This window comes from Scophthalmus maximus, chromosome 16, assembly GCF_022379125.1.
Source record: "Scophthalmus maximus strain ysfricsl-2021 chromosome 16, ASM2237912v1, whole genome shotgun sequence".
Lineage (NCBI taxonomy): Eukaryota > Metazoa > Chordata > Actinopteri > Pleuronectiformes > Scophthalmidae > Scophthalmus > Scophthalmus maximus.
In genome coordinates, this window is record NC_061530.1 from 5,232,502 (window position 1) to 5,244,678 (window position 12,177).

At 42.0% G+C, this 12,177-nt stretch overlaps 2 protein-coding genes across 2 annotated transcripts; one reads left to right on the forward strand and one right to left on the reverse strand.

The window, feature by feature from the left end:
- Window positions 1–1,535: 1,535 nt before the first annotated feature.
- eme1 (essential meiotic structure-specific endonuclease 1) lies at window positions 1,536–7,912 on the reverse strand. The gene is made up of 9 exons (XM_035613402.2): window positions 7,763–7,912; window positions 6,452–7,187; window positions 6,131–6,258; window positions 5,284–5,373; window positions 4,695–4,816; window positions 3,592–3,730; window positions 2,889–3,004; window positions 2,454–2,643; window positions 1,536–1,882 (listed from the first exon to the last, which is right to left on the reverse strand). The coding sequence occupies exons 2-9, from the start codon at window positions 7,182–7,184 to the stop codon at window positions 1,706–1,708; spliced, it is 1,695 nt and encodes a 564-aa protein (XP_035469295.2). The 5' UTR covers window positions 7,185–7,187; window positions 7,763–7,912; the 3' UTR covers window positions 1,536–1,705.
- A 348-nt stretch (window positions 7,913–8,260) lies between these two features.
- On the forward strand, window positions 8,261–11,458 carry mrpl27 (mitochondrial ribosomal protein L27). Its single transcript, XM_035613403.2, has 4 exons — window positions 8,261–8,357; window positions 9,551–9,679; window positions 10,533–10,600; window positions 10,687–11,458. The coding sequence occupies exons 1-4, from the start codon at window positions 8,318–8,320 to the stop codon at window positions 10,891–10,893; spliced, it is 444 nt and encodes a 147-aa protein (XP_035469296.2). The 5' UTR covers window positions 8,261–8,317; the 3' UTR covers window positions 10,894–11,458.
- The last annotated feature ends 719 nt before the right edge of the window (window positions 11,459–12,177 follow it).

The window sequence follows — 12,177 nt, forward strand, 5'->3', positions numbered from 1 at the left end:
CAAATCTGTGAAATCTTCTGCCGTTCCTCACAGATGATTCTGTTCTGCTCCGCTTTGCTGGAGGGTTTTGTTTTTCTGCCATCCACTTAACAATCATTTCATTTCAGTTTCATTCAAACTTGCGCTCATTGTGCCATCTTCAAATGTCATCTTCTCTCGCTCCTACTTCCATGTCTACTGGTCAGCACTGTGCCAGCCACCGGTGTTGTGGCCGGCGTGATCCCATTGCAAGTGGCTACAAATGCCAACAATCTAGATTGAAGCTTTTGAATTTGCAAAAACTTCCTAAAACCATTTTCATTTTTGTCAATTTAAGTTACTTTAAGTGTAAAACACAACATGTGGGAGAAATCAATTTAAAGATCAGAGGACTCTCTGAATCCAGCTATATATATATATATATTATACTTTTTTTCATTGGACTTGATTCCAATCTATATGTACATTTGATGTTTCTTATTACATTTCATCTCAATTATTTTTGCTTTTTACAGTATGAGAACAAATCTTCCTGCAAGGAATCCCCAAACGGGCCTCTGTGACCACTACAATATCGGGCAATGTGATGTGATAAACTCCATTTCACATTCTCCGCTGTACTTCTTCACTCCAGAGCCTTATCCTCCAATAACTACTTACTCCCAGTCCTTTCCTCCCTGCCGAACCTCTCCGTTCCCTCTATGCATGCAGCACCAGGGGTGAGGCATGTTGCTCAGCTCTTAAGCCCATTTAACAGCTCGTTACCCATTCGCCTCTTTCCCCTCTTTCCCTCTGTTCCTGGCACTCATCGTTTCTTGGTCAGGTTCCATCTTTTTTGCTAATGTGGTGGAAATGAGCCGTGGGCATTGCAAAGTGAAGTGGAGCAGATTTGTGGTGGCATTTCGTTCCCGCGCCCCGCGAAAAAACACAAACAGGGGGCCAGGCATAACGAGGGCTCGACACAAAACGGTGGCGATGGGGACACGGGCGAGCCCAGTGACACAGAAAGCTCAGAGTTTAGCCACATTTAATTCAGTTACGACAGCAGTTCAAACACGAGGGCTGAGGTGTGTTTTGCGTGGCGACCACACACACATAATGCTTGATTGAACCAGATGAGAGGTGAGCCACAGAGATGCTGTTCTACACAGAGTTAAGCCTCTTTACTGGCGTGAAAGACATGATAAGGTTATGATAAGGTACTGAAAAAGAAATTGAAGTCCTGGTGTTTTTCAACTTTGCACTCGCTGCCACAGTGGGAGATTCATCAAATCACACGTACATTGTGGCAAGCTTTAAAGCTTTCCAATTTGAACTTTCACTTTTACATAAAAAATAAGATTTGTATCCAAGTCAAACTATAACAAACTAAAGATGTCAGAATTAGCCACATTTGCCAACTGCATAGAAACTTGCTTACACGACAAGACATCTTTCGTGCTAGCTTTGCAGACGTTTGCTCCGTGTTGAATGACTAAAATTATGACCCCCCAAAAAACCCAGGAAGTAAAATATGAGATTCCATTTTTCTTGGAAATGATAACTCAGTGATAACCTTTAAAATTATACTCACATAGAACTTTAATCTATACATTAGAATATTAAAAATGAAGACAACATTGAAATCAGTTCTATCGATACTATTCCATACTATGATACAAAGCCAGAGTCCAAAGCTGTTGGGAACAGGATTTGAAACAATCAATAGGCGGGAACGTATCATAGGTCAGACAGTGGAGTCAAGTGTCAGCTCTGGATCACAGGAGCTCATCATGAGGAAGAGGCGTTTGGAAAGCTCTGGACCGACCCGCCGAGTCGTGGAGGTCACGCCTTCTCCTCTACGGATCAGTAGGTCAGACAGCAGAGAGAGCTTCTCACGGTCGGTCTTGCACAGACCGTAAGCCTGCAGACAAACAGGAAAAGATTTATTCATGTACATTCATGTGTCTGTGAATATGACTGAAAACCTGGACCTAGATGTCTTGCCTCAATCTTTAAACCTCCATAAATGAGTCATTTTTTTCATGTTCTGTACTGTAGGCTGCACTTAACTTGACAAGATGATTCAAAAGGGTACCAGGAAATAAATATATGATAACTGTGAAAAGCATTTAAAAATCTGTAGTTGAACCATGGCTGCTTTTTAATGGCAGTTGTGATTAATAAATAAAAAGCCTATAATCAACAGGAAAAAAAAGGGAAGAAAAGACAAACATGTTCTCTCAAAGCCTGTCTGTAAAAGCGAAGCATAAGGTTGTCAGAGAGCAAAAACACACCGTCTGATTTTTAATGTTGACCTGTTTTTGGTTGTTTATTAAGTTAAGTGTCAGGCCTGTGATATGACTGCATGCTTGGCGTATGCTGCTTTATGTAGCCTGTCATAATGTAAAATCATGATTAGAAATTATGCAAATATTTCCGTCATGGCGGCAGCAATGCTCTGAGTATCCTCTATGTATGAGCAGTGAGAGTACCTTCTTGAGCAGCTGTGGGGAGGGGTAAGCTGCCAGGATGGCTGCAGCCATGTCTGGGCTGACTCTGTTGAACTGTTGGATCTGTCTCTTCCACACCTGCAGCAGGCCCTTACCAGCTTTATCTACCCGCTGTCCCCCCGCCCACTCACTCTCCAGGTAAAAAGAGAAGCCCGTCTTCTCCCTCTCTCGCCTGAAAACACAAACACACACACACACACACACACACACACACACACACACACACACACACACACACACACACACACACACACACACACACACACACACACACACACACACACACACACACACACACACACACACACACACACACACACACACACACACACACACAGAGAACATGAGATATTATTATTTGATCTGAGCGAAAGGGTTTGACGCAGTCGTAAAGAGGTGAGAACGACGCTTGCGTACTTGAAAGGGGCCTCTGCGACCGCTTTGGTTGTCATGGTGATGTAATCCGAGAAGTCTTTCCAGGTTGGCAAGAAGCGGACAGAGACACCGGTGTGAAGCTGCAGATGTACAAGTGCCTGATGGGATATTAGACAACGGAAAGATGTGAATCACTATGAAACAATAAAGTACCCTGAATCAAGATGTTTGATACTGCAGCCACAGAGCCTTCAATTTGAAAAACTAACCCCTTTTTAAAAAGCCCTTAATTACAAAAAACACATTCCCTTCTATATACACATTCATTTGAAATATTTGACATATCTCTCAGGTCTCAAATGTTTTCTAGTGGATATGGTATTTTCTTAAACTGTCGTGGTAGTCTTCTTATAGCTAGGATTACAAGTACCCCCTTAATTTGTACCATCTTCAATTAAATTGCAATTTACTGTAGGGGTTCACCTCAAATCTGGGACTATTTCTTCATGGATAAGTTGTTTAATTGAATATTACATGACATTGTTCACCCTAAAAAGGTCCGTGCAGATAATCCATTTGAAATTTCTTCCATTCATTCTGCCATTAAATCCTATGACAATACCATCATTTCACCATTAGTAATGGGCTTACTACTGAAATTGACAAAATTTAAAAATGAAGAGATTCAGGACCATGATGAATAATTGAACAAATGCCAGTGTGCTTCCTCTACCAACGAACGCACCTCTTCCACTTCAACTCGTGACACCTCAGGAAGCGCCTCGGCTCCGCCGTTCTTCCTTCTCTTCCTCGCTTTTCCTCCCCCTTGCTCCTCATTTGCGACAGCCACTCGCAACCTCTTCTGGCTTTGCGACTTCTTGGATCTGAGGGCGAAAAAGTTCACAATCTTTTTGGTATTTAAACTCCGTGCTCAGCACGTCCTCTGACCTCAAAGTGTGGGCTGCTGCGCTGGTGTCTTTGCTCCTTTTCCCTTTTTCAAGCCGTTCCCAGCTTAGTTCGGCCAGATCGACAGTGATATGTGACACGTTTGCAGACATTGGGGCAACAGCAGATATGTTGAGGTGACCTTACAAGGTATCTGAGTGCTTTTCCTTGTTGTATTTTTAACATTTTATTGAGTGCTATACTTCACACTTCTGTACTTATATTCATTCTGTCTCCTCGGCCTTCTCCACCCGATCGATCAGTCAACCCTTCACATTCCTCACTGATAAGCGGGTACAGGGGGTGGATTGGGATTGTCCTTCTTATCGTCTTTTCCTATCTACTATTACTTGACCTCAGTGGAAAACGTCATGAGGTCAAGAAGGTATAGAGGAATTAGGAAAAGCCGACAGCGGTGGTCAGAGAATCCGACTCCACTTTCACTATATACTACGTCATTATGCGACCGTGGATGTTATGACGTGCATCTGCCGTAATGAAACTACAAATTTCCGAAGATGGACAATGCAGCGGCTCCATCAGCATGTTTTAGTGTGTATTACCACCGTGTGACATCAGATGTAAATGCTTCATAGGCAACGGTAATTTGATGACGTGCGCCTCGCCTGGGTCATACTGCTGCCGTAATGAATTGTCTATTTCTTCTTTCCTTTCGCATCGGAAAGTCCAGTGTACCCTATGCTAAAGGAGTTAGGAAAGGAAGCATTGAAGCACCTTTCCTATGCATTTAGAGAATCCGAAAAGATCTTGTCATGGCTGCCGATGAAATACTTCCGGGTCACGTCAAGATTTAGGAAACTTCCTAAGCAAATTTGACAATTTGTTTATCAGCACCTCTAATCTGACTAAAGGAAGCACTTGCTAAAAATGGTCCGACGCCACCTGAAGTATTTCTCCATGTCGATGACCACCAGGCTGAGGTTCTTCCCGGGGTTGCACCCCTGCCTCTGTTGCACCCACGACGTCAGTGTCGGACCAGAGTCTGACCCGCCATGCCTCTCTTCCTGCGTTTTGACAGGGTGAATGGAGAGCGACAATGGTATTAGTATGCAGTATTACATAAACTTGGTAGTAAAAACACAATTCACTGTTGCCAGAAATGCTGTAATCTTGCCAATGGACAATCATATAGTTTCTTATGAGTCAAGATGCCTTTGAGCAACCCTGATGAAACTCACTGGACACATCCTGGAGGGATTGTTGAAGTGCTGGAGGCTTTCACTATAGGTAGTGTAGACAGGATTAAACTCTCTGAAGTAATTTTGCTTGGATTTGTAATGTGTGGTACACAAGTGTAAAGGCGTTCAAACCTCAATGTAGACACTGGAGACACATTAATACGAGGTATGAATGTAATCAGGTTAAAATCATAGTTAGGAGATACAATCTAGTTATGAGACACATTCTAATACCTGGTGGAAGTGGAGACAGTGTGATAAGGAAGAGCAGCAGCTGAGGTCGCTGCACCAACCTGAATGTAGCTATGGATCAGGGAGCTGAAGTCGTCAACGGTCATCTGCATCACAACGCAAGCCTCTGGTTCACACACTCCATCATCTGGCTGAGATGCGCACAGAACAGAGGGGGAGATCAATATTTTATGAATATTTAGAATAGTGGTATGATGGTGCAGTGGTATTATTACACACATGAAACCGCTTCTCATCCTCAAACTAGGATTCATTAGTTTAAGGTAATTACAGAAAAGTGTCACAGTCATGTATATCCATGCTCCACCTTGGTTCATGAATAGTTTCACAATTTATGTATCTCAAGTGTCATGTTCGCGCCTTGAGGATTAATGAAGGAAACGTGTGGTTTGCCTGCGCAAATGATGTGCAAATCAATGAGTCACCGCTTTGACATTAACAAATGAACATTAATAATAGTGTAAAGTACGTTATGTTTGGAAAAATGTTTTAAATAAAATAATTAAACAACAATGGTTTTACCAAGTCTCTGATCATATGGGGAGCCAACTTCAAGCTTAACCAAACTAATGCCACTTTTCCATGCAGACTTATCTTTTCAGATGAATTTAGAGAAAAACGTTTTGGGTAACTCTTTGAGACATTCATTCACATTCACTTCTGACAGCCATCTGGGCCACCAGAGCTAGTCAAGCATCAAAAGCGCTCAGTGAATGAACGCACGCCACAAGGTAGAACCCTAATAACCCTCTCTATAAGAATTAGCGCGGGTCCGGCTTCTTCTACTCACGGAGATATGCTCTACAGCACTGCTGCTGGGACAAATCCAGGGGGAAACACTGGTGTGTGTGTGTGTGTGTGTGTGTGTGTATTTGTGTGTGTTAACACCTGTGCACAGGGGACCCTCCTCATCCAACTGACACTGCGTGGGAGGGGTTGTTTCTCTATGGCGCAACTGCAACCCAGAGCCTGCACAGACGCCAGCAGAGTCCCGCCCCCCTCCAGCTGCAAGAGGGCTGCGAACACAAACAGCGAACAGACAAACAGCGAACAGACAAATAATGTCCACAATGAATCCTTTTAATGACTTAAATAATTCCTTCAAAGCATTAAGATAACAGGCACATTGGTTTAAGTGCAGGCTTAAATTATTTCAAACAAATTTTGCTATCAACCGTTGCAAAGTATTACTACATTTGCTCTCTTTACCTGGGTCCACGGCCACCACCATGTGCTTGATACACTCCTCCGGCCTCAGGGCCTTGGCAGCCTCTGCCAACGCTTTCCTCTCAGCTTTCAGTCTCTCCTGCTCCAGCCGGAGCACCTCCTTGTCCCCCTGCCGTCTCTCCCTGGCTTGCCTCCTCCTCAGAGCCTCCTCCCTGGAGCCCTGCATCTCCTCCGCCGTCCGCTTGGCAGGTTTCCCCTGCGTAGGAGTGGCGTCAGCGCTCCCCACCACACTGCGGGGTGGATTCGTAGACGGCCACCGCCGAGGGAGATCTGCCGCCTCCTCTGGGCCGCCCGAGGCACCGTGGCTCACCTGACGGTAGCCGAGCGGGGGCTCTGATTTTGGCAGCCCATTCTGGCAGGGGAGCTGTAAAGTGGCCAGACTGGATGGGGACTTCTGCCCAGCATCTCCCCCATTAGTGACCGCGGAGGAGGCACTGATGGCGTTGTCTCGTCTCTGTTTGAGTCTCTGTGCCAGGGGGACATGAGGTGCGTCCTCCTCAGAATCGCTGCTGATCATCATCACATCAGCCTTCCCCATATGTGCTCTTGCATTGTCCTTCACTGAAGTGAAGCGGGCTGCCTCTTCTGCATCAGCCATGTCCGGTTTCTCTGTGTGGCCCTTCGAGCTTTGGCCCAGGCCACGACCAGGCTGGAGGAAGTCGAACACAGGCAGCTCCTCGTCTAGATCACTGGTGGAGTCACTGTAGCTGCACATGTTCTGACAAGTTCAAGCAGAAGGTACCGTAAATGAGATATCAGACAAGAATAATAGCTGCTTCGCAAATTAGCAAAGCCCCCTAGATTGCCTCTCCTTCTGCTAACACAAGAACCAGGACCAGGCCTCAGCCAAAATTCTTGCAATTTAAGATTCATCAGTGTGTTCGCCAGTGGGCATATTGCCAGATATATCATAACCTTAAACAATAACCGTGTGTGGGTGTTACAGTACATTCGGCGTCGGGATTACGCAGCAAGCAGGACTTCTTCTAACGAAATAGGGGTTTATGTTTTTGCTGCACACTGCTGTGTTTCAGTGTAATGTGGGACGTTTAGAAAAAAAAAAATAGATTACGAATTGAGCTTGCATTCGCGTTCCCTTCACAATAAGTGGGGGAAACTGAAACATAACAGTGAAACATGTCCAGAACCATTAGCCAACACCGTGACCAGACCAATGTCCACAGCGCAACTCCACATGCTCAAACATATACAGGAGAAGTCAAATTAGCTGGGCCTGGGAACGGTTGTACACAAGGGGAAGTAAGACTGAAGAAGAAAGTGTCAGTCACTTACAGTAGCGTCTTGTTACAGCTGGCCCGTTATGTATTTCCGCGGACAAACTCCACGGGTTGTTTTGGCCAGTTTGTGCAACATGAAAGCACATTTGATTTCCCCGGGTTGCGAAGTTATGGTGCATTCGCGTTAGTGGGACGAATGGATTCTCATGTCCTCAGTGGCTTAGTTTTGACACAAAAACACACACTAAACGCCTAAAAGTGATGCATTCATGTTAGTTTGACCAACAACAAAAAAAATCATCAAGTTTTTACCAAAAAAATAATATTCATGGATGTGCTGAAACATGGCATTTTATAAGTTACAACCAGAAAATTGTTTTCGAGGTGAATATGTCATCCAGGTTCGACAAAAAAGCTCAAGGCATTGGAAGTATTGTTCACATTATTTCATTGTCTTTGTTGTGATTTACTGCCGATGGCACTTAGCTACAGTTTTGAAACCATATTTTCAGCGTATTTGTACGGGTTGGTACCTTTCTTGTGGATTGTGAAGGCAGCAAAAGGATCCGGATGTGACGTAAGTGCGTTGACGCGAGTGACACCGTTCAAGATGGCGGCGGTGGCGTCCTTGATGCTGAAGTCAAGAGCGGGTATGAAGTATTAATATTTACACATATTCTGCTATATACTGTTGTCTACAAATTACTCCAGAAGTGGGTTCTTTTGATTCCCAGCAGCGCCTGTAAACGTTACGTTTCGCTTAACTGATGTTTTACCAGCTAACTTTAGCTCAGTAGCTACCTCTGCTAGCGTTTCACTGTTGCACTGATCGTCTCATGATTCCAAATGCAAACATAACTAAAGATATTTTCTTTGCTATAACATAAGGCGTATCCGCAAACCACCCAGGACTATCACAATTAGTATTGACTTGTGAGCGTATCCCATTTGTGACACGTGACACACATAGACTGTATAATATAAAGGTGTCACACACACACTGTATATATAAAGGTGTCACACATAGACTGTATATATAAAGTTGTCACACATACACTGTATATATAAAGGTGTCACACATACACTGTATATATAAAGGTGTCACACATACACTGTATATATAAAGGTGTCACACATACACTGTATATATAAAGGTGTCACACACAGACTGTATATATAAAGGTGTCACACATAGATTGTATATATAAAAGTGTCACACATACACTGTATATAGAAAGGTGTCACACATAGACTGTATATATAAAGGTGTCACACATACACTGTATATATAAAGGTGTCACACATAGACTCTATATATAAAGGTGTCACACATACACTGTATATATAAAGGTGTCACACACAGACTGTATATATAAAGGTGTCACACATAGACTGTATATATAAAGGTGTCACACATACACTGTATATATAAAGGTGTCACACATACACTGTATATATAAAGGTGTCACACATAGACTGTATATATAAAGGTGTCACTCATAGATTGTATATATAAAAGTGTCACCCATACACTGTATATATAAAGGTGTCACACATACACTGTATATATAAAGGTGTCACACATACACTGTATATATAAAGGTGTCACAAATAGACTCTATATATAAAGGTGTCACACATACACTGTACATATAAAGGTGACACACGAACTCATACTTTTAATGTTGCTAAGAAAATATCTGCTAAAATTAAGACGCCATGAACTTTTACAATAGGTATTGCAGTGTTCTTGATGTTCGTTCAAACAGTCATATTTTGAATGGAGCCTTTGAATGGGGATGTGTGACTTCGCCTGAATTTTTCCTCTTGTGCTAAATTTCAGGTTTGTTGGCGCCTCATCAGTCCTTTGTGCTGGACTCTGTGAGGTTTGCGTCCAAGAAGGCTGGTGGTAGCTGTAAGAACATTGGCGGAAAGAGCCCCGGTCGGAGATATGGCTTCAAGAAACAGGATGGTAATTCCTATTTTTGTTCAAATTCGACGGACTTGAAGCGCTGAACTGCTGAAACTCACACACACTTCCCCCCCACATCTCCAATGTTGAGTCGGCTATGGATTCTATTCTATATATACGTCATTAGCAGAAGAGCTGATGCACAGTGTAGAGCCATAGTAGACACATCTTTATGAATTGTATGTGTTGTGTTCCAGAATGAGAATAGTTTTAAACAGTTAACCGTTAATCATACTATTTAACTTAGAAGAAGTTTGTCAGGTGTTTATTAATTAATTAAATAAATATTTACAGATTAACTTCTTTTTCAATACATTTATTGAAAATAGAGTAAAAATCTTTATTAAATGCAGCTGCGGGCTGTAGAATCATGCTTTCATGATTTCATGCATTCAGATATTGTATCCTTGTAGCACTCAATGTAATGTCAATTAGTGTTAGAGTCCACTGCGACCTCCCGAGTCCCAGAAAACGGTCCAGAATATGTTAGATGCTGCCAGAAAAGTACAAAAAATTTACTGGCAATAATCTATTGATTGATTTTATAAAATGATTTATACATTAACTTTTCATATCATGCACACATTAATGAAAACCTATGAAAATACAAAAGAATGATATATAGATATATATAGATATATATAGATATATATATCTATATACATATAGATAGATATATATATCCTATCATCGTATAATTCATTATGACTAAAAAGGTGTGAAAAAAGTTGTTAAAACCTAAAACAAAATCCCCACAATGCTCCTTAGCATGTGTGATGCTGTGTGTGTACGTAGTGATAACAAGGACAGGAACGTGAGTGACCTCCAACATCTATCTCCATCTGTTTCCAAGGAAACTTTGTCCATGCCGGTAACATCCTTGCAACTCAGAGGGGGATGAGGTATCACCCAGGAGCACATGTAAGTAGGCACATTCTCTATCAGAAGTTTTTAACCTGATTTCATGTATCAGCACACGTTGACATCTCACACCGCCTGTTCTGCAGGTGGGGTTGGGAACCAACAAGACGCTGTTTGCTCTGGAGGACGGCCACGTCAGTTTCACCAAGGAGGTGTACGTCCCCGCGCCGCGCAGCCAGCAGTCCACGCGGGTCATCACCAAACTGCCCAAAGGAGCTGTGCTCTACAAGACCTTCATCAACGTCCTGCCACTCAAACAGGAGGGCAAGTTTAAACTGGTGGACCTGGTCTAAAACTGACCAGACTGGACTGGACTGAGCCGGAATGTGCCGGAATGTCAGTCAGGGTTGAAGAGGATCACATGCTTCCTGGAGGGCTTTGGCAGCTCGGGCTTCTGTCTTTGACTGATATTAGTGATCGTTTTGTTTTTTTATGCAGAGACGATGACTGTAATGCTGAATGAAAACCGCTGACTCAACCCATGGCTGCCTGTGCAACAGTTACAGTATTTAACAGAATTGTCGCACACAAACTGACAATTGATTTGAGCAAAACTTAACTGAATCAAAAGAACAAAAACAAAACATTTTGTTTTTAGGTTTTACAGATATTTTTTTTTCAACTTACATCTACTAGGAGACTCCTTCATACCAGCAGTAATAGAATTCCAGTATAGTGCATGGTATTGGTGAAACCCTAATGCTCCACACACTTGCTTGTACTTCACCCAGGTACCGGCCGCCTTGTGTCAAACAACAGAACAATCTGTGTGTTTATTCGAGTGGATTGTTTGTCAGTCATTGCTCTTCTGATTTGATTAAATTTACTGTATTGGATAATAAAGTTTTATTTGTGTAAGTCTTTCTTACTGAGTGAGTGAATGTTCTATTGTTTTATGGCGTAAGAAGTAATAGAACAATGTACAAATACTAGATTACAAGGAAAAATCCTACTTCCCGAATCTGACTTTGGCAGAGTCCTAGACTTGCTATGGGCAAAATGGACTTGAAATCACAAAAATAATACAGCGGTATCTCTGGGAATATTTAACATCCATTTTTGTCATAAACTCATGGTGGAACTCATTTTCCTTACGTTAAAAAACACTGGGTTGTTTAAAATGCAAAAACTTGAATATTAGAAACATCTACAAACTACAAACCTTTAGTAGAGTATAGAGGATATTAAATCTTGTTTTTATTATAAAATCCACAATTAGTGATGGGTGTCTGCATATCAAAAGAAGATATGATTTATGATATGATTTTAGCTTTTTTCAGATCAGCTTTCAAAATGCTTTATTTTGCATTAGAAATTTGAGAATTTCGTCACCCACAAAGGAACTATTAATCCTTAAGTATATCTACAAAATCACCACATCTAGCAAAACATGGTTATTAGTGGACAGCGAAATATTGGATGTGAATTCTCAAAAAATTAGGAATTGCATTAAGAAAATAAGTAGGTTTGAAAAAGTTTCATAATTGCCCAGTAAATTTGGTATGCAGATATATTTGCTAATGAACAGTCTTTTTTAATCAGTTTAATATCTTAAATACTATTATTAATTTGGGCAG

Bases quoted from the DNA above. Each gene is read 5' to 3' on its own strand.
- eme1 (XM_035613402.2), bottom strand. From the start codon at position 7,184: ATGTGCAGCTACAGTGACTCCACCAGTGATCTAGACGAGGAGCTGCCT. The intron at 4,817-5,283 runs GTTGGTGCAGCG...GTCAAAACGCAG, and splicing joins TGATCCATAGCTACATTCAG to GAAGAGAGGCATGGCGGGTC. The intron at 3,731-4,694 runs GTGGCGTCGGAC...TTTCGCCCTCAG, and splicing joins GACATGGAGAAATACTTCAG to ATCCAAGAAGTCGCAAAGCC.
- mrpl27 (XM_035613403.2), top strand. From the start codon at position 8,318: ATGGCGGCGGTGGCGTCCTTGATGCTGAAGTCAAGAGCGG. The intron at 8,358-9,550 runs GTATGAAGTATT...GCTAAATTTCAG, and splicing joins GATGCTGAAGTCAAGAGCGG to GTTTGTTGGCGCCTCATCAG. The intron at 10,601-10,686 runs GTAAGTAGGCAC...CCTGTTCTGCAG, and splicing joins GGTATCACCCAGGAGCACAT to GTGGGGTTGGGAACCAACAA.